The sequence below is a fragment of the Lepidochelys kempii genome, chromosome 10 (genome assembly GCF_965140265.1).
Source record: "Lepidochelys kempii isolate rLepKem1 chromosome 10, rLepKem1.hap2, whole genome shotgun sequence".
Classification (NCBI taxonomy): domain Eukaryota; kingdom Metazoa; phylum Chordata; order Testudines; family Cheloniidae; genus Lepidochelys; species Lepidochelys kempii.
The window spans coordinates 44,530,477-44,551,719 of record NC_133265.1 but is presented as its reverse complement, the minus strand read 5'-3'; the positions used below and the strand labels follow the sequence as shown (position 1 = coordinate 44,551,719).

Here is a 21,243-nt window from a genome sequence, read left to right as displayed (position 1 = left end):
TAGCCAGGAGGCAGGGGTGGATGGGCCCTTCAGACAACACATTGTGTCCTGGGCCTTTCCCAGGGAGGAAGGGCTCCTGAGCGAGGGTCAGTCCAATTCGAGGACCCTGAATGCTCCTAGGCATTGAGTGAGAAGGGCTCTGTAGCCCCTGTCATCTGGGTGCTGGCCAAGGGCTCACAGCCCTTTCCAGTCAGGCTGCTGGCAGCCCAGCCTGGGCCAGCAGGGAAGGTGGGGGATGCACAGCGGAGAAGCTTTGGAAGGGCTGGCCCTTTGCCTCTCAGACACATCTTATCCACCCCCACCCAGGGGTGCTGCAGATGCTTCCCCCATCAGGAATATGACAGAGCCCACAGCTCACAACACTAGCAGATGAGAGCAGATTGCACTGCCATCCCCATGCAGCAGACGCCTGCGCTCAGCACTGCACAGGTAGGTAATGCAGGAGCCTGCTGCCCTCTGGCCGTGGGAATACTGTCAGGGCCAGGCAGTGCCACCCTGCTGCCCGGCACGGAGACGGCCAGGTCCCTCACCGCTGTCTGCTGATTCTGTGGGCCCGGACTCTCCCTCCGAATCCGAGTAGAATGGCTTCTCCACCTTCTCTTTCCTCTTCTCCCGGCTGGTGCACTTGGTCCATTCCGGAACCTGCGCGGGAGCAGAAAAGGAGGTGAGGCATGTGCCAGCCGTGGGGAGGACCATGCCAATCCCCTGTGAACCTCCCACAGCAGAGAGCTGACCCAAGGAGAGGAGATCGCAGAGGCCAGGCCCTTCCAAAGGGATTCTGCAGTGATGGACAGGCTGATTCCCAAAAAAATGTCCCTAGGGTCAGTACCATGGGGACTCTGTCCTGGAGGGGGTGTGGAGACCACACAGCGATGCACGGACCATGCTCCCATCCCTCTTCTCAGCACCCTCACTGCATGAAGCTGGCCAGCCTTCTCCTTGACAGGTGGATCACCCAGCAGCGAGCGCTGGGGGCAGATCCAGAGACAGGCATGGCAGGACTCTGGCTGGGGGCTACGCTCCTGAACAGGTGTGTGCTTGTGCACGTGCAATGCACGCTCAGCCCGGCTCAAGTTTAGCTCCGAGAGATTAAAAGGAGTTTAATCTACACACATGTTTGTGTGGAGGATGGGGATGTGGGTCTGTCTTTTACTCTCTGCTGAGATGTCAGATCCTTTTTGTGTGTTATAGAAAAAAGCCAACACATGCACGCACACACAATTCCCAAGAGCTGGACGTTAAAAGCAAGAGAGAGGGGAAAGACACCATAACAAACACACACGAGCCACCTCTCTGAGCTCTCCCAGCAACCCGATGTGGCTTTCAATGGGGAAGGCGGTTTCTTCCTGCAAACGAGGGAGATTGCTGTCACAGGAGCAGAGCGACGCTGCAGGGCGACACTGCCACCCCGTACCCCACTCCTCCTGCCCTAAGCATCAGGACAGGAACCACCCATGTCTCTGGACACCTGGGAGGTTCAGCAGCTGCCCAGAGCTTCGCACCAGAGCCCAGGGTCCCCTGAGACCAAGGCTGCGAGTAGTGCGGTGAGCACCCGTTCCCCGGGATTACACAAATGGAGCACAACACGAGGCCCCATTCCCAGAGCCCGGCTATCATCGTACCTCCACATTGCGCACGGATGGGTCGGGGGCCTCGTCCGGCCAGTCGGGGAGCTCCTGGTAGCCCACTGCCTTGGCATTGAGGAGGTGTGAGAGCGAGCCAAGCTGGAAATGGTCCCGATCTGCAGCAGAAAGGGAGAGTTCAGAGCACAGCCCTCCTGGCCCCACTCCCCACCCTAGGGGCTTCCAGCCTCACAGCCCAGCAGGCCCCATGTCCGACATCACCCAGCCCTTACTGGGAGGAACTGGCTCCCCTCTCATAGTCAGACAGGGACCCCAGGGTCCAGTGCACCTTGCCATACCTTTGAAGGAGGACTCCAAGATGGGGGCGGGCTTCTGCGCCAGGAAGAGCTTCTTGGCGTATTTGTTAAGGGCCCCGCTCTTCTCAGTGGGCACGATGAGCTGGCGGATGAAGCGGGCCCGGTCCCGGATGTCGTAGTTCTGGTCGTACTTGGCCAGGTTCAGCACGTACTGGGTCAGCAGCTTGCTCTATGGCGACACTTGGCAGCTGGGACTTTACAGGGCTACCGCGCTGAGCAGACCCTTTCCCCACCCCACAGATGGGGAAACAGAGGCACAGGGAGGGGAAGGGACTTGCCCAAGGGCACCCACCCCAGCTCTGCTGATTCCCTGAGCCCAGCCCAAACATCACCCACTGGGCAGGGCAACCCTAAGTGCAGGGACTGTGGGCCCAATCCAGCAAGGTGCCGAGTGCCCTCCACATCCCCCAGCTTCAGCTGGCACAGAGCTACTTGCAGGATTGGGCCCACGGGTTGCAGGCTCAGCTGGCCGGCCAGGCTGTTTCAGACGGAAGTGTCCCCACAGCACCCCACTGTCTGGCAGGGGCCAAGACACTTGGAGACAGCTGTGCCTCTATCCCAGAGCGCCCAGCACTGTCACCGTGGGGACTGGCCAGCTAGGTGGCCCTGCAGTGTAGGGTGGAGCAAGACACAGCTGCGATGGTCACAGTTTCCTTGCAGCGGTTGGGGGAAGCCACTGCAGGGGGCACAGGCTCAGCCAGCCCTGCACTAATTGCGTGTGCAATGCCCGCTTTGCACGGAGCCTGCCGCGGCAGAGCCAGCTGCATGGTGAGAGCAGGGTCTTGGAGCCAGTCTGGGAAGCTGCCGATGCTGCCACTCGCTCCCTGTCCCGCCCACCCAGATGGTGCTTACCTGCTTGGAGTTGGTCAGGTAGAGCTTGGCTGCCAGGTTGATGACCTGCAGCTTGACGATGTCCTCCTCGCCGGTGAAGGACTTGGCCATCTTGCGGAGCACGTCAGGCGCGATCTTGGGCACGTGCTCGCAGTACTCGCCAATCAGCCAGAGGATACTGGCCCGGGCCATGGGCACCTGCAGACAGGCACATGGCAGTGCCCCAGCTCTGCCAAAATCCCTTGCACCCAGCCAGGGCAAGCTCCAGAGGGACGGGCTGGGGCCAGGAGCGTCACCCAGAGCTGGTGCAAGTGCAGTACAGTCCATGGGAGACCTGCCCACACCCTGCAGCCACTATGCTCTGGAGTCCCTAGGCCAGGATTTGCTGGTCCTGCCCAATGCCCCCACTGCTCCCCAGTCCCATCAACCCAGCCAGTTCCTTCTCCCAGTCAGGGCCCAGCTGCTGCATTGCCTAGCGCATCCAGGATCCTTTGCACTGGGGCACCCAGCACAGGGAATTCTGGGACCCAAGCACAGAGACCCTGGGGGGATGGGGACAGGGCAGAGAGAGGTCTGAGAGGACAAGATGGCCCCACTCCATTCCAGCGATGCCCCCCGAGGTTGCGTCCTAGGTGGGTGCCTGCCCGTGCCCATCTGGGGAAGCACAGCGGCAGGCCTGCACAGTGCTGCCCCTTCCAGGACACACACAGCTGGGAGCCTGGCAATGCCCACCCACTGCACCAGCCACACCAGGAAGCAAGCGGGTCCTGCCGGGGCTGAGCTGGCAGTTTGAAGAGCTCAGCCAGTCCCTCCTGGAGTCAGGCGGCCTCGCGGGGCAAGCGCTGGCACGGGAGTCCCAGCCCTGGTGGCACAGGGGATTCGAACTCAGGGGACCCAGACACGGAGTGCAGCACCCCTTGGGGAGAAAGGGGGCAACAGGCGGCAGCACTTCCACAAGGAGGGCAGCTTAGGACACCAAGGACCCCCCTGAACTAACCCCTCCTCCTCCGTGTGAGCACAGCCCCCTCCACACTCGCCCCCATACAGCTGGAGCCCCCAGCCCCTCTGGCGGTGGGAACAGCTGGGCCCCGAGCCCAGACGTACCTGGATGTTGTCGGTGAGCTTGGCCATGTGCTTGATGATCTCGCTGTGCTGAGAGGGCTGCATCTGCAGCAGCTTCTTAATGACGACCACGGACTCAGCCACCACCAGCTCTGCGGGCAACAGAGATCCCCACCCGCCAATGAGCGCAGAGACGTCTCCGTCCCCCGCACTGCCAGGACTCAGCCATGGCCAGCTCGGGGTGGTTCCTCTCCCCACCCTGTTGAGGCTGTGCAGGATGTCAGTGGGTGAGGGGCCTCAGCCAGGGGTGTGCTACCGAACACTGGGATGCTGACAACATGCAGCTGTGGAAATTTGCTCAATCAGACATTTAACTCCCAGAAGAATGTCCCAGCACAGGGCGCCCCTTCCGCCAGCTCTCCCCAGCCCATGGCCTCCTCACACCCAGTCGGATCGTCCCGGGCTGGTGACGGGAAGGTCCGAGACACAGGAGGAGCAGATAGCTCCTCCCAGGCTGTGAATGGTTCTGACTATCACTCATTGCTGGATCTTCCACTGCAAGCTCTGAAAAGCAATATCTCCCGTAGGAAGTTCCTGGACAGCTCCCCCTAGCCCCTCTCTGCCCCCAGGCTCTCACCATCCCTGTTAGAGAGAAGCTGAACAAGGCCGTTCAGGCAGGTGTCTCGGACCTTCCCGATGTTTGTGGCACAGCGCCCGATGGCCTGGATGGTGGCAGCTACAAAGTCCTTGTCCATGCTCCGGATGTAGGTCTGTGGGACAAGAGGCATGGCAGCTTTCCCAGCATGCACCGGGAGTCAGGACACCATGCTGGAGCAGCCCCATCTGAGAGCTGATGGTGCGGCCTCAGACGACATGCAGGGTGGCTCCCAGCAGCTGCACTTGCTCAGGGTTCCTAGCAGCTGCTGTAGCGAAGGTCACACGGCTGTCTGTAATGCCCGGTTCTCCCGTAGTCCCCTTGTTTGGGAACAGGCCCTGGCAGGGCTGGACGTTTCTCTTTTCCACCCCATTTTAGGGAAATCCATCCAGCAGAAGTAGTAATTTACTTATATTCCAGTAGCACGTAGAGGCCCCGATGAGGATCGGGCCCACTGTGTGGGCATGTACAGACACCTCAGCCTCTGCCCCAAAGAGTCTACATGAGACCCAATACACATGCTTTCCCCCACATGTATTGCAGAACAACCTGGCTTCTTCCTCCAGGGCTGTAGTTCCACGCCCATTCTCCAAACCCAGTGAGGAGCAGGGGCTGGGCCAAGGCCAGGGTAAAAACAAAAAGGGGTTTTGCTAATAAAGTGGGAAGGATTTGGGCCTCCAGAAACCTACACCCAGAGTCTTGGTGTTTAACTATGAAACAGCCACCGCCAAGCCCAACAGAGCCAGCCGACTCCAGGACCACGTAGGGCTGGCCACAAATTTTCCATCAAAACTGTCTCTACTTTTCATGAAAAATGTAGATTTTTTCATTGAATAACCAAGCAGCTGAAAACCAAAGTATTTGGATTGCACTAAGCTGTCATGGAGCCCCTTGGGAACTGTAGGGCCAGGCTCCCCAGCCATCTCCCATGATGCATGCAGGAACGTCCACTATTGGGGTGCATCCTGGGAGATGTAGTCTCCACAGGGAGACCAGCCCATGGAGGAGAATGGGAGCATGAACAGCCAAACTCCAACTCCCATGAGGCACCACGGCAGCATTCCCAAATTGAAACATTCCATTTTCCATTTCCTTCCCCCACCCAAAAGCCCATTTTCTGCCCAGCTCTGGCAACGGGGACAGCTCCCAATGGCGGGTGGAGATGAGATTGTGAGAGTGAGCCTGCAGGGCAGCAGCATTGAAAGCCCTGAGCTCTCGGGAGAAGCCCCGGTCTCCTCTCTCTCTATAGTGGGCACTCGCCACAGCAGGTAGCTCCTCCCAGGCTGTGAATGGTTCTTTTCTTGCTCATGGCTGGGGGGGGGTAGCAATCGAGGTGAGCTCACACTGCACCCAAAGCCCCTCTCTTTTACCCCCATGCTGACAGCATCACCGCTGAAATGCTTCCAGCTCTGCCCCATGCCGCCCCCACCCGGCTCTCCCGCCAGCCCCCTGCCCTGAGTACCTGGAACTCCCGCAGGATGGTGGAGATGTTGGTTTCGTTAGCGAGATTGGTGAGAACTTCCAGCTGAAGGGGGGGGAGAGAGAGCAGCACAAGAGCGTGCGCGTGAGAGAGAGATGGAAAGATTTACCCCCACGTGCCTAGAGACAGAGGTATCTCCAAGGATCCTGCATGCGGGGAGAGTGAGAGGAGCCAGACTCCGGGTGCAGCAGACTGTGCATGTCCAGGCTCGGGGAGAAGGTGACACATGGCCGCATGGAGCTCCCCGTGGGGTCCAGAGGATCAGACGGTGTTTAGAAGGGAAGGCAGTACCTACAAGCTCCCAGGGATGGTGGGGGCAGATCACCTATGGCAGGGGAGTTTGGGTAGCTCGGTGCCCAGGCTATGTCCAGGAGGCATGTAGGGGATGCCGCGATGTGAACATGCATCAGGCCGTCCTGCGCATTTGACTCACCTTGAGGATCTTAATCTGGGTGGGGTCTGTGGATCTGATGTAGAAGCTCTTCAGATATGGCTCAAACATCCCCTGCATGGACAAAGCAGCTTTAGCAGCAGCCCAGTTACCCTGCTGGGTGCCAGCTGGGGGTCAGTCAGGGGACAGGGCAACGGGCCAAGTGCATGATGGGGGATTTCTCTGCAGCATCTAGCACTGGCCCCTATTGGAGACAGGCCCCCATGGACTGGACTGATCTGACATCCCAGAGTCCCTGCATACAGCTCAGGAATGGGTCAGACCCAAGCCCCAGGCTTGTGGGGGCTCAGCCCCAAATGCCCCCATGCTGCAGCCTCGCCCCAGCCTCTAGAGAAAAGAAAGGTGATTTCTCAAGTGCAGGGAACCGGGACTCACCCGCCGCTTAATGGACATCGTGGCCACGTTCTGCAGCACCACCCACTGTACCTCACTACCGGGAGAGAAAGAGATCCATCAGCTGGCCCCGGAGAAGCGAGGCAGCAAGGAGAATCCATGCAACAGGCTGCTCTTACACAATTCCTCCGCTTGACCCAATCTGGGTCAAATTCCCCCCCGCCACACTGAAATAACAAGCCCCAGCTTCATATTCTGCCCCGAGATGTTTCAGGGGTTTCTCCCTCCAGGACCTCACTGGTTCCATCTCAGAAACTTTAATATTCCCAAGATGGAGCCAATAGGAACCACCTGGTCAGGCTGCCAGGGTGAGTCATCAGAAGAGCTGTGCAGCTCTGTGCAGGGCCCGAGCCCTGACAGCCTGTGACACAGACTTCAGCCTCTTTGGAACAAGTCATGGAAGAAAGTTCAGGTGGTTGCTTGAGAGAAAGAAAGGGGGGTGTGGGGAGGGGGGGTGAGCAGAAGACAGAAGGAGAAAAGGGAGAAAGGAGGAGAAGCTGCAGCAGTTGCAGACCTGTGGCTCCTCAGGAGACGCACCAGTGCCTTGGCAATGACCCCGACCTCGGCCTTGGGTGCCAGGTGGAAGTACAGCTGAGATACGGCCATCACCACCTGTGTGGGAGGGGGAGGAGAGAGACAGGAGGTCATGGGAGGGCGCCGAGCAATGGGCCAGCCATTACAGGCTGAGTGCTGCCCAGGGCTGGGTTTAAAGCACCTGACTGCAGAGACAGGCATCCCGTTTTCTGTGTACTGCCCCTTCACGTGTCGGGTTTCCCTGGGCAGCAGCCAGTGCAGGGCAGCCAGTGGGAGAGCACCGCTCCCAGCGAGACCCCTGTCAATGGCCAGCTGGGCAGAGCGCTGGAGCTCCGGCGGTGTCGGGGCAGGGGGCTTGCTGAGCTTGGGGCCTACGCGTCCCCATTCAGATGCAGAGCGAGTCACCGGGCGCATGCTCCTGCAGGGACACTGTGAATTGTGTCTCCTTCCTTGGAGAGCCCCACGCGCCGGCAAACCCGCCTGTCACTCCTCAGGCACGAGGGGAAGCGTCACACCGACGGGATCCTGGACGCAGGGCAGTGGAGGGGCTCACCATGTCATTACAGCTCTGTGGCAGGAGGTCGTGGGGCTCCCACGGTGTTGCGGCTCTGTGGCAGGGTGGGAGGAGAAGGGCTTGGGGGGGGGCATAGGGCTCGGGGGGCAGGGCGAAGGAGAGAAGCGAGGGGCTCACTGTGGTGTTGCAGCTCTGTGGCGGGGGGCAGGGTGAGGGGGGGCATGTAGCTCACTGGGGGGTTGCGGCTCTGTGGGGGGGGGCAGGGTGAGGCAGGGGGCCATGTAGCTCACTGCGGCATTGCGGCTCTGCAGCAGGGGCTTTGTGTTGCGCAGCAGCAGCCGGTGGTCAGGGTCCATCACATAGGGCTTGCGCTTCACCAGAGAGGCTGCGTCTGGCTTGTCGTCCTTGGAGTCCTCCTCGTCGGAGCCGTAGAAGGCCTTCTCCGGGTTCTCCTCCAGCAGGGACTCCTGCCAGGCACAGTTGGGGGGGGGGGTATGGGCGGGGATGTAGCACTAACTCCTGCTCAGCAGCCCCCTCAGCCAGGCAGAGCTCCCAGTCCAGTAAACCCACCCCAGAGACACTAACTAGGAGCTGCTACAACTCAGGCTTTTCCTCTCAGGCCCCATTGGCAGCCACTCGGACTAGTCTCCCAGCCAAGCCCAGAGCAGCGACAAGACCCTGAGGGGGTCCCTGCATCGGTGAGGACAAGATGTGGGAGGGAAATCAGGGCCAGCCTGTGCAAGCCCCAGGACAGCTTCAGGGGGGTTGTTTCATGATCCAGAGGGGACACAGATCCAGAGGGGAGTGGTAATCACCCAGGCTGACCTCCTGCATAGCACAGACTGGAGACCCACATCCAGGGATTCTGCACAGTTTGTGGCTGAAGTAGAACAGAGCTTTGGAAAAACACCATCTCTGTGTACAGTCTCCGTGGGATGCAGGATCCCTTCCCTAGCTCACGTGCTCCAGCGTGTGCCTTGTTTCTAGTCCAAGCTAAGGGGGGATGCTGTGTTGCCACCACACGACAGCACCGTATGGCGCACCACCAAGGAGCCACAGCCGCAGGGGCTCGTGGGCACCCTGAGCCAGATGCTGCCCGGTCACCTCAGACTGAGCATCGCTGCTTCAGGTCCCGTGGCTCTGAGATGGGCAGTGCAGCCACGTGTGTCAGGGCTAGGAGGCCTGGCACTATCACAGAGACGCTGTAGGCCCCTGAGTCAGTCTTTTCCCTCTCAGCACTCTGTTCCGGTATGAACTCCCCTCCCTGCCTCGCTGGGGTCATGCGTCCCCTGCCCTGGTCTGACTCACGTTCTGGTTGGGGCTGAGGAACTGGGTGCGCGCGTAGCGGGTCAGCATGTTGATGATCACCACTTGGCCCCACTCCTCCACGTCGATCAGCAGGTTGCACAGCTTCCGGTAGTTCTTGTGGATCAGGTCGATGCGCTCGGGGCAAACCTCCTCGAAGGCCATCACCACGCTGCCCGCCACCAGCTGGGACAGAGGGGAGAGAGCAGTAGCAAGGTGGGCAAGGCAGGAGGGAGAGTGATGTGATTTGCACTGAGGGGCACTACTCACACTTCCCACCGACTGGAGCAGTCTCTGGATCTCTCCCCAGGGAGCTCTGGGGAGGGCTCCATCTCAGCCCTGACATGGAAGGACAGCCCCAGGGCAGCGTTTCTATCAGGACTCTGCTCTGAAGGCACTGCCAGTAGGGCACATGGGTAGGAGACTGGGATCAGCCAACAGGAAAGCAGGGTCAGTGAGGTTACAGTTTAATAGCACCCTATCCCAGGGTGGCCAGATGCTGGCCCTTTAAGAATCCAGCTCCCCAGTTATCTTCCTGAGAGCCCTGGAGTTGTACATTTGATGGGCCTTTGCCTGAAATTTGGGAAGGGGATCCTTTAATAATACAGTGCCCCTCTGCCCCCACCCCATGGGGTTAATGTGGCTACCCCGGAACACCACCCCCACTCACTGTGGTCTTATCTGCCAGCAGCTTCTCAATCACTTCAATCAGCTGGTCCTTCTGATCTGAATCCAAGCTGCAAGGGAGAGTCAGATGATGATGCTACCAGCAGGGGGAGGGGAGAGGTACTGGGAGAGCCCTATCCCCCGCCCCACTGAGCGAAAGGGGAGACAAGTGAAGCAGGCAGGACTGTGGTGAATTGGAAGAGAATGAGGCAGGATCCGCTGTGCTGCCCCGCACAGATCTTTGCAGCTCTGCAACAGCGCAGCTAGGCCCCAGATCCCCCTGCTGCTAGCCCATGAGCTAAGGAGAATCTCCATCAGTTGTTAGCAGTGTTGGGCCAATGATCCATAGCTGAGCAGTCCCAATTCCATCCCCTCTCACAGAAGCAGTAAATAGATGGCCTTTGAGCTTCCCTGCAGAGCAAACAGCTTGATCCCAATTAGAGAGGGGTCCCTATGAAGCGTTTGGCTGCTGGTCTTATTTCTCCCTCCTCTAGGTATCAGCTGAAAACAACCACTCAGTGTGCAGCAGCAGTCAAAAAAGCAGAGAGAATGTTGGGAATCAATAAGAAAGGGATAGATAATAAGACAGAAAATATCATATTGCTACTATATAAATCCATGGTACGCCCACATCTTGGTACATACAGATGTGGTGGCCCCATCTCAAAAAAGATATATTGGAATTGGAAAAGGTTCAGAAAAGGGCAACAAAAATGTTTAGGCATATGGAACATCTTCCATATGAGGAGCGATTAATAAGACTGAGACTTTTCAGCTTGGAAAAGAGACGACTAATGGGGGACACAATAGAGGTCTATAGAATCATGACTGGTGTGGAGAAAGTGAATAAGGACATGTTATTTACGCCTTCTCATAACACAAGAACTAGGGGTCACTAAACGAAATTAATAGGCATCAGGATGTTGTGAAGGCCAAGACACTAACAGGGATGCCTATTAATTTCATTTGGTGAAGTAATGAACTAGATAAATCCATGAAGGATAGGTCCATCAATGGCTATTAGCGAGGATGGGCAGGGATGGTGTCCCTAGCCTCTGTTTGCCAGAAGCTGGGAATGAGTGACAGCGGGTGGATCACTTCATGATTACCTGTTCTGTTCATTCCCTCTGGGGCACCTGGCATTGGCCACTGTCAGAAGACAGGACACTGGGCTAGATGGACCTTTGGTCTGACCCTGTTTGGCCATTCTAATTTTCTTAGCTAATGCGGTTCGGTTCCTTCTAACAATAGCTAAAGGTTAAACATTTAACACGGGAGATGCAGGCACATAATCACTCAGTGATTTTCACACCAGGTTCAGTGAATGTTCATTCACTGTTCATTCTGGGTCACTCCTGCTTTATCCTTTCCATTCCTCTGCCTCTGACCCACATGCACCTTCTTGTCTGGAGTTTAGGACAGCACCAGACACTCTGTCACCTTTCTGCAGCAGCCTATCCTATTGTACAGTCATGTCCTGCCCACTCTGGTTCATTACGCCCTGTATTGATCCATGCTGTGAGGCCACATGTGCTTTCTGGGTCCATTCATTCTATGGACTATGAAAGAGCCAATAGCCCGGGGCAGGCTTGAGTGCTGGGCTTTGACAAGGAAATGTCCAGGAAACAAAATCCAACAGCTAAATTCTGGGCTGTTACACCATGAACAAGGGGGCAAAAACACCCAGATTTCAGCCCAAGGATTCCTGGTCTATATCACACACACTGTCTCAGTGGCTAAAACAAACAGAATTTAAAAAAAAAAATTCAAATTGACTTTTCACTCTTATTCCGCCCGTTTATTTGCTTCCGCTGTTTTACTCTCTGCTGGAAGAACAAAAACAGACCGTAGCCAGTTTCTTGCTAGTTTAACCCCCACGGGTTTGCTTATGCCAGCACAAGGCCGCAAAGTTTGCAAAAACAGTCCTGGGAGTGCTTCTAGATCCATGGATTGGAAGGCCAGACTGCATTAGGATTGGCTAGGCCAAGCTCCTGCATCACAGGAGCCAGAGAATCTTACCCTGCACTAGGCCCAGAGTCTGTGGTTGAACCAGAATGTATCTTTAGGGTTTAGATCCAAGCCAAAACCCAGAAATAGCGCAAATCTGATCTCCTTGAAAAATATATTTTTTTAAGAAATCCGTCCAAACATTCCTATTAAATAGGAGGGTTTGTAAAACTGTAAACAAATCCCTACACGCTCAAAGCCCTACATCTTGGCCATCAGTGGCCCAATAGTGGCTCTTCCAGACGTTTTCCATGCCAGCCATGTATCAGTAGGATCCAGATGGCTTGTCAGTTACCATAGCTGCATTATCTGGGCAGTCAGTGCTTGACCTAGCAAACAGAAGCATTTGGCTGCTGGTCTCGTTTCCAGTTACTATTCATTTCCTTGTTGCTGTTGGTGTGATGGGAGAAACGTCTCACCCACAGCCCCTGCTGGTGCCTGCGGTTCCTGCCCATGGTGCTGGGGGGAGCAGTTCATAAGGGTTTTTGTGTGTGTGTGTTTGGGGGGGGGGGTGGTCAGTAGGATGCCCTGCTGCATCTCTGTATTGGCATTGAGCAGCAGGGGACAGGAGCTCCTGGGCTCGCACGTCTGCGTCCCCAGAGAGAGAACAGGGAGTCTGACCCCCAAAGAATAGGCAGTTGAATCTACTGGCTGTATACCAAGTTCTTGTGTATTAATATATGTCAGGTAGGGTCTTTTCTGAAAGCTGGTAATGCTCTGACCTGGATGGTCAGTAGGAGATCTGTATGCAGGTTCTGGCTGTGAATGTAGGCAGGGCTGTATATGTAGAACACTGTACTTGTAACCAGGGTGCTACGGCAGCATCTCCTCACAGCAGAGTGGAGATGCAATAGGGCAGGGAGGCGCGCCTCCCAAGCTAGCTGTTCACACAAAACTAACTCCACACCAGCTCTGACGACGAGTTCTGGGTGGTTCAAAAGCTTGTCTCTCTTCCCAACAGCAGCTGGTCCAAGAACAGATATTGCCTCACCCACTGTCTGTCCATGCACGTAGCATCCTACGACCGAGGGAAAGACAACGGCTTTACAACTTTAAAGTGAATAGAAAGCCATTGAAACTGAGAAGAAAACCCAAGTCTTGGAACACTAAGGCAGGAGAGTTTCCCCTCTTTGTGTAACCATGAACGACCATAGTCTGAGAGAAAGGAAACCCTGTTAAGAGGGAAGGGGGTTGAAGTGAAGGGCCAGCATCTAAGAGGGGTGTTGTCCATGGAACACAGGATCCCCGACAGGGGGCATGTGGGGAGACTGTTCAGAGGCAATAGGTAGTGGTATTAGAGAAGGGAAGTTAGCTCCTAGAGAAGTGTACAGACAGGGCCGTGCCTTTATGTTTATTTTCTGTGTAACTTGGCTGTTTGCTTCCTGACTATTCTATCTTTGAATCTATGATTTTTCTATTAAACAAACTTCTTGTTGATCTATGCCCCATGCAGGTCTCCAGGGGGCACCCTGTTTGTGGCAAAGTGAGCTGATAACCGGGGGCCAGGTTTCACCCCTGCAGGGGTGCTGAGCCAGAGAGGAAAGTCCCAGTGTCTGGCACTTAAGAACTCAGGCAGATGGATCTGGGGGGAGTCAGGACCAGAAGGGCTTGTTGGGGTCACCCTGCCAGGAGTAACTAGGCTGATGGAAGCCAGGGTGAGACCTTTATGCTGGCAGGCTGGCTAAGGGGCTCAGAACTCTGAGTCATAGCAGTCCAGCATTAAGGCATCCAAAGTCACAAGGCAGGCGGTGACAGAACCCCATACTGGTCTGGGTGATCCCCAAAACGTCACATTCCTCCATGCACATTCCAGAATTCTGATTCCGTGCAATCTGACCAAGTCACAAGAGGCCCCAGGGCACCATCACCCTGTGTCCCATGCCTTCCTCCATAAAAAGTGGGTGGCTGAGATTTGACGGTGTGAGTCCCCACCGTGCACCGGTGTAAATGATGGCGCAAGGTGCAACGTGTGGGCAAAGTGAGTCCAGCATGTATTTAGAATCATAAAATATCAGGGTTGGAAGGGACCTCAGGAGGTCATCTAGTCCAACCCCCTGCTCAAAGCAGGACCGATCCCCAATTAAATCACCCCAGCCAGGGCTTTGTCAAGCCTGACCTTAAAAACTTCTAAGGAAGGAGATTCCACCACCTCCCTAGGTAACGCATTCCAGCATTTCACCACCCTCCTAGTGAAAAAGTTTTTCCTAATATCCAACCTAAATCTCCCCCACTGCAACTTGAGACCATTACTCCTTGTCCTGTCATCCACTACCACTGAAAATAGTCTAGATCCATCCTCTTTGGAACCACCTTTCAGGTAGTTGAAAGCAGCTATCAAATCTCCCCTCATTCTTCTCTTCTGTAGACTAAACAATCCCAGTTCCCTCAGCCTCTCCTCGTAAGTCATGTGTTCCAGTCCCCTAATCATTTTTGTTGCCCTTCGCTGGACTCTCTCTCCAATTTTTCCACATGCTTCTTGTACCGTGGGGCCCAAAACTGGACACAGTACTCCAGATGAGCCCTCACCAATGTCGATAGAGGGGAATGATCACGTCCCTCGATCTGCTGGCAATGCCCCTACTGATACATCCCAAAATGCCATTGGCCTTCTTGGCTACAAGGGCACACTGTTGACTCATATCCAGCTTCTCGTCCACTGTAATCCCTAGGTCTTTTTCTGCAGAACTGCTGCCTAGCCATTCGGTTCCTAGTCTTTAGTGGTGCATGGGATTCTTCCGTCGTAAGTGCAGGACTCTGCACTTGTCCTTGTTGAACCTCATCAGATTTCTTTTGGCCCAATCCTCCAATTTGTCTAGGTCCCTCTGTATCCTATCTCTACCCTCCAGCGTATCTACCACTCCTCCCAGTTTAGTATCGTCTGCAAACTTGCTGAGGGTGCAATCCACACCGTCCTCCAGATCATTAATAAAGATATTGAACAAAACCGGCCCCAGGACCAACCCTTGGGCACTCTGCTTGATACTGGCTGCCAACTAGACATGGAGCCATTGATCACTACCCGTTGAGCCCAACAATCTAGCCAATTTTGTACCCACCTTATAGTGCATTCATCCAGCCCATACTTCTTTAACTTGCTGACAAGAATACTGTGGGAGACAGTGTCAAAAGCTTTGCTATTTCAGGAGGGGGGGCGGTGTGTGAAGGGTGGGGACACAGCCCATTGTCCCAGTTACCTGTACAGCTTGGGGATGGCGTGAGCAGCCGTCTTGCGCACGTACGGAGACATGTCTGACGCCGCCTCCTTGATGGCCAGCATCATGATGGGCACTATGATGGGCACCCGGATGCTGGAGAGAACCCGCAGGGCGCTGGCCCGGATCAGCTGGTTGGGATCCTGCAGTGGGGGGACACGGAGGCAGCTCCAGGAAGGCTTCGCAGCAGATCGCTCTTCCTGACACAGTTAGGGCAGGGTGAGGGCCCAGCAGCACCCAGGGCTGCCAGAGGGAATCCAGGGACTCGCTTGGCACTGCACTGAGCACTTGGAAGTTGATTCTCTGTGAGGCGAGGCTCTCGCTCCTTAACACAGATCTGCAATCCCTCTGGCCAGTGCCCACTTCGGATCCCCGGCCTCGCTCCTGGGGGTGCTGGGGAATTTAGCTGGAGTTGTGGGTGCTGCTCAGCACCTCCAGGAACCAGGATTATGATGGCCCCATGGGGTGGGGAGAAGTAAATGGCTGGGGGTCCCTGCAGCAGTCTGAGCAGTGGGGCACAAGGGCTCCGTAGCAGATCTGCTAGGGACACAAACCCGGCATTGGCTCTTTTGACATCACCCCATTCTCTAACCCCTGCCCTATCCCATGGGAGCCCCAGGCCTCCCAGTGCCAGAAGCTGGGCCTTCCCCATAGCTTCTCAGAGGCAGGAGTCCCAGTAGGGCCCCCCACCCACATAGGGCTTTATACCGGGACCCTTTGGGGAAGGTGTGAGCAGCTGGGAGGGGGAGGGAGCGAGCGCATTCAACCTATGCAACCCACTGCTTTGGCTCTGCCTCCAGCCTGCCTCCCCCCGGCTACATCACAGCCTCACACCTGTCCCAGAGCCCAATAACCCCACATGCCGAGCTCTGCCCACTGCCTGGAAAGGCCCGGCTGGGGTGCAGTGACCTCTCTGCCAGGGGCCCCTTTGAGTTTTTCTACCCACTAGTCCCCAGGGTAGCACTGGAGCCCCGGATCCACATGACAGAAGCACACACCATCCACAGCAGGGCCCCCCACCATCAGCTCTCAGGGACTGGACTTCTAAGGGCCTGTGCCAGCCGACTCGGGCTTGGGCTAAGGGGCTGTTTATGGGGTGGAGGTGTTCGGGCTCTGGGACCCTCCCACCTTGCAGGGTCCTAGAGTCTGGGCTCCAGCCTGAGCTTGAGGCAGCTGGCACAGGCCAGCAGCAGGTTTTAACTGCAGTGTAGACACACCCTGAAAGACCCACAGCCCCTCACCATGGGGCCATCTGGTTCCTCCCCTTGTGCCTATCGCTTCATTCTGAGCAATCTGCACCTCCAAGAGGGGAAGCGGAGATGTGGACAGGTACTGCGGGGGCAGTGCTCTCTCCTCCTCCACAGCAGCACCCTTGGGAGCTGGGCACCAAAAGGGCACCTGGTATGGAGGGGAGAAAGGCAAGGAATTGCTTCGAACATGCCTGTGCACCAGAACCCAGCAGAGCCAGCCATCCCCTGGGGCCAGCCTCAGCAAAGCACTTAGGGATTAGGCACTGCCCGGGCTCACTCTGTGGTGCTGTAGTGACATGCAGAGCCCGCGCCAGGCTGTGCCAAGGGCGAAGGGGCAGCAGGTTGTACTGGGGTGGCACTGGGACGGTAACACATGGGCATGAGACGGGCGGGTGCCTGCTAGGGAGGATCCTCAGCGAGAGCGCCCCACTACATCTCTCGTTCTCTGTCAGTCCAACTGGGAGAGGCTGGAGTGCAGCTTGGGCGTCAGGAGTCGTGGTCCAATGTCGGCAGGTGGGGCCAGGGCCAGAATTTGCCCCCTGGGAGACCTGTGCCTTACCTCACCTGCAGCAGATTGAGCTGACAGCCCCTGGGCCTGTATGTGTGGAGTGCATGGATGAGTCCAGACTGCAACACCGTGGGGGTGTCTCATTAGGGACAGAGTCGGGGCTGCTCCCTGGGGCACTGGGTAACCCCAAATGTCAGGGCTGCAGCAGCTGCTGCTCAGTTAGGGCATTGCTAACTTTCCAGCAGAGGCCCCGTTTGGCCTCCCAGCCCGCTCGCTTCCTCACTTCCCCCCTGCCTGCCTGTCTCTTGGGGGAGCTGCGCCGGGGAGATTCCAGAGGGCAACTCTCAGGTCAGCTGGACGATAGGAGCCAGAGAAGTGTGTCCGAGTCTTGCTCCGGGGAGGGCCCCGCGCTGGGGAGGGCTTATAGCTACAGGGCCACAGCAGGATGCCCGAGGTGTCTGTTTCTCGATTGCCTTCAGTCTAGGCTTGGGTGTGGGGGGGTGCAGGTGTGTGGGGGCGCAGGCGAGTGGGGGGCGTACAAAAGCCAGCTCTGTAAGCTAAGGCCAAGCAAGACCACCCCAATCCCAGCAGTGAGCACCAGCAGAGCCATCTACTTCTGTCCTTGCTGGAAAACAGGTGGCACCATCCCCCAGCCCACCATAAGCCCCCGAGGCGCCCACACTCCAGTCCCCGCCTCCGTCCGTGACCCCTGACCTTTAGTCCACGCTGGAAAGTGGAGATGGAGAGCAGGGCCAGGTCCTGCTGTTCTTCCGCGTAGCGGACCAGGTAGACATAAACCAGCTTCTTCACCTGCCAGACACGCGGGCAGAGACCGAACCTTGTCAACCAGGCTCCAAATCCTCCCATCCTGTCTGCTCCCCACCCCCATGGCTTCCTCCACTGCCACCCGTGCCAGCGAAGAGGGGCGATTGCCCCCACATCTAGAGGCCCAGGGTATCGGGGCGGGGGGCAGAGGCAGGTGGGCTTGAGCTCAGAGGGATTGGGTATGAGGGATGTCACAGGGAAGTTCTGTTAAGCAAGCCGAGTGCATCACACCAGCTGCTTCTCCCAGAATCCTCTTTGCTGCGGCGGGGTCTGGGCCGGATTCTGGCGCCTCCTGCAATCCTGGGCTGGGATGCCGTCCCACGTCCATCTCTCACCACATGGCCACCCTGCTGCCAAGTCTCAGGGTGCCACAAGCCCATAGCCCTCCAGGCAACCCCACCTGGCCATTGCTGCCACAGAGGGCAGCAGGATCCCACTGGCTGTTATGGGGGCCCCTCAAAGCCAGCTTGCCACTTAGGACAGGGAGCGGATGCCCCCATATGGGAGCAGTTTCCTGCCTGGCATATGTGTGCAGATCAGACCCATGCAAGCCGCAAGCAACCCCACAGCAGATACCGCCCCCCCCAAACGCTGTCCCCTGCTGGCTCGCAAGTTGCTATGACCCCGAAGGAGAGGCTCACCTCAATGTTCTTGCAAGCCACATTTTTGACGACAGCTGGGAAGAGGTCGGACGCATTCTTCCCCCTGGCGATCATCTGGGGACATGAGAAAGAAGACTGTGACCCGACAACACATCTGCAGGCGTCACAGCCCCTGTGCCCAGCACCTGGGCTAGAAAGCAGAACCCCACTAGCTTGGGGTGTGTGTGTTTACAACACATAGCACAATGGGGCCCTGATCCATGATTGGGGCCCTGAGGCTCCATCACAATACACATGATAATAACAGCAGTATGTGGTCTCAGAGCCCCACTCTAGGACTCCCACCACTAGAGGGCATGAGCGCCCAGACACCTGATCCGCTCCGAGTCCCTTTAGCAGAGAACAATGGGGCACAGCCAACAGGCTACAGCCAGAGGAGCTGGCTGCTGTCCAGCTCTAGAAAGTCGGAGGGGTGGGGGGTTACTAACATGGCGGGAGGGATAGCAGAACAGTGCAGTCTGGGGAAACGAGCCCAGGGCTGGGAGCCAGGAGGGATCAAGTTCTATTCCTAGCTCTGAGATCGACTCACTGCATGATCTCAGGGAGGTTTTTTCTCTCTGTGCCTCAGTCTCCCCATCTGGGAACGGGGAGGATGATTCATACGTGGCGAGGGTTTAAGGCCAGAAGGGACCACCAGATCCTCCAGTCTGCTCTCCTGCATCTCACACATACACCACCCCCCACCTGCACACTAAACCCACCCTCTGAAATTTGACCAAGGATTCACAGTCCACAGGCGCCTAGATAGTACGTGCCACAGGCAGAGAACAGGAGCGACCAAGGGGCACCAGTGCCCGAGGCCCCCTCAATGGCAGGGAAATGGTTAATTAGATACACCCAGATAATCCTGGCAAGTGACCCGCACCCCCATGCTGCAGAGGAAGGTGAAACCCCCAAGGTCCCTGCCAATCGGATCTGGGGGGAAATTCCTTCCTGACCCCTCATATGGTGATCAGTGAGACCCTGAGCATGTGAGAAGAACCAGGCAGCCAAGCACCCGAGAGAGACAGTGCTCAGTGCCACCTCATAGCCTGGCCCACCCCGCCCAGAGTCCCCTCTGCAGCTGTGGCCATCCCTCATGTTTAAGAGGAAGGAGACCAAAAAACCTCCTAAACCCAGACTACAATGTGTGGGGGAGAGACCCTTCCTGACCCCTGCAGGTAGCTGTGTGAAGCCCTGAAACATGAGCTTTGGGAACAAAAGACAGTGGGGAGGGAAACTCCACAGAGGGGACACTGAGGCACAGCAGGGCAGCGACTGGCTCAGGTTGCACAGTGACGCTATCACTGCTGGGGCTGGGACTCAGGAGCTCCTGGCACTCAGGCCATGCCTCAGTGCCCCACCCCCACCCCGCCCTGCGGGAGACACTCACAGCCACAATCCTCTTCATGGCCTCCAGCTTCAGTGAGTCCTTGTTACTGTCCAGCATCTCCTTCAGGTCATCGTGTCTGCAAGTCACAGGGAGCCTTGTCACCAGCCGAGCAGGCACAGATGCAACGAGGTTTAGCAGCTCTCAGCCATGCACAGCCATGGCGTACGCCACATACACCAGCCCACAAGTGAGCATCATCACAGCCACTGCCCCCAGTCCTGCCCCAGCCAGTGGGGGTGGGGGTAGCTGATGAGGCTGACCGCTCAAGGGCTCCATCACAGGCACCACTGAGCAGTAACTGCAGCCACAGCCGTGTGCTACTCAGGCTGAGTCACTGCCCCACAAGGGAGTTCAGACCACATGCTCTCTGGGGGACCCTGGAAAAGCAGGAACCCCTCCCCCCAATGCTGCAGCTGAAGCAGATACCCCTCTGCCTGGCCCCTTCCAATGGAGGAGCTGGCAGCACTTGACAATTCATTGTCTACATCACCCACCTTTCACAGACGGGGAAACAGAGGCAGAGAGGGCAGTGACTCAGCCCAGGCCAGAGCTGGCAATAGGAGCCCGGACTCCTGGGTTCTAGCACACTGCCAGGAGAAAGCGGTCTCTTTTTCCAGATGCGTGTGATAATGCCCCACATGATTCCAAGTGGCACTGTGATCACTGTGCAAAGCCAGGCTGTTAATGACCCCCTAGGAAGTCCCCATCACCAGAGGTGTAGCCCTCCCCAGTGCCCCAATGCTGGGTGCATGACTGCGTCTGATAAATTCTGACACATAGATGAACAAAATCTGATGGAGAAGAGCCAACACAGCTTTTGTAAAGGGAAATCGTGTCTCACCAATCTCTTAGAATTCTTGGAGGGGGGTCAACAAATACATGGACAAGGGGGATCCAGTGGATGTAGTGTCCTTGGACTTTCAGAAAGCCTTTGAGGCACTTAAGCAAAATAAGCTGTCATGGGATAAGAGGGAAGGTCCTCTCATGGACCAGTAACTAGTTAAAAGACAGGAAACAAAGGGTAGGAATAAATGGTCAGTTTTCAGAAAGGAGAGAGGTAAATAGTGGTGTCCCCCAGGGGTCTGTACTGGGACCAGTGCTGTTCAACATATTCATAAATGATCTGGAAAAAGGGGTAAACAGTGAGGTGGCAAAGGTTGGAGATGCTACAAAATTACTCAAGATAGTTAAGTCCAAAGCTGACTGCGAAGAGTTACAAAGGGATCTCACAAAACTGGGTAACTGGGCAACAAAACGTCAGATGAAATTCAATGTTGATAAATGCAAAGTAATGCCCATTGGAAAACATAATCCCAACCAGACATACAAAATGATGGGGTCTAAATTAACTGTTACCACTCAAGAAAGATCATTATGGATAGTTTTCTGAAAACATCCGCTCCATGTGCAGTGGCTGTCAAAAAAGCGAATAGAATGTTAGAAACCATTTGGAAAGGGATAGATGATAAAACAGAAAATATCACAATGCCACTACATAAATCCATGGTATGCCCATACCCTGAATACTGTGTGCAGTTCTGGTGGCCCCATCTCAAAAAAGATATATTGGAATTGGA

At 56.4% G+C, this 21,243-nt stretch overlaps 1 protein-coding gene across 6 annotated transcripts in view; it reads right to left on the bottom strand.

Moving 5' to 3' along the window:
* AP3B2 (adaptor related protein complex 3 subunit beta 2) overlaps positions 1 to 21,243 on the bottom strand; it is a 64,464-nt gene that overhangs the window by 19,978 nt on the left and 23,243 nt on the right. For 2 of the 6 annotated variants that reach the window (XM_073363181.1, XM_073363178.1), the window contains exons 2-19: positions 19,667 to 19,742; positions 18,274 to 18,348; positions 17,522 to 17,617; positions 15,032 to 15,192; positions 9,835 to 9,901; positions 9,168 to 9,350; positions 8,150 to 8,326; positions 7,326 to 7,423; positions 6,794 to 6,848; positions 6,401 to 6,472; positions 5,950 to 6,012; positions 4,470 to 4,602; positions 3,875 to 3,984; positions 2,792 to 2,968; positions 1,922 to 2,108; positions 1,623 to 1,741; positions 1,290 to 1,346; positions 531 to 642 (exon numbers count right to left, since the gene is read on the bottom strand). In XM_073363181.1, the coding sequence (XP_073219282.1) occupies positions 531 to 642; positions 1,290 to 1,346; positions 1,623 to 1,741; positions 1,922 to 2,108; positions 2,792 to 2,968; positions 3,875 to 3,984; positions 4,470 to 4,602; positions 5,950 to 6,012; positions 6,401 to 6,472; positions 6,794 to 6,848; positions 7,326 to 7,423; positions 8,150 to 8,326; positions 9,168 to 9,350; positions 9,835 to 9,901; positions 15,032 to 15,192; positions 17,522 to 17,617; positions 18,274 to 18,348; positions 19,667 to 19,742 (2,018 nt within the window). Of the gene's footprint in view, positions 1 to 530; positions 643 to 1,289; positions 1,347 to 1,622; positions 1,742 to 1,921; positions 2,109 to 2,791; positions 2,969 to 3,874; positions 3,985 to 4,469; positions 4,603 to 5,949; positions 6,013 to 6,400; positions 6,473 to 6,793; positions 6,849 to 7,325; positions 7,424 to 8,149; positions 8,327 to 9,167; positions 9,351 to 9,834; positions 9,902 to 15,031; positions 15,193 to 17,521; positions 17,618 to 18,273; positions 18,349 to 19,666; positions 19,743 to 21,243 lie in introns of those variants that run through there. The other 4 variants (XM_073363182.1, XM_073363180.1, XM_073363183.1 and 1 more) reach the window with 3 other exon arrangements.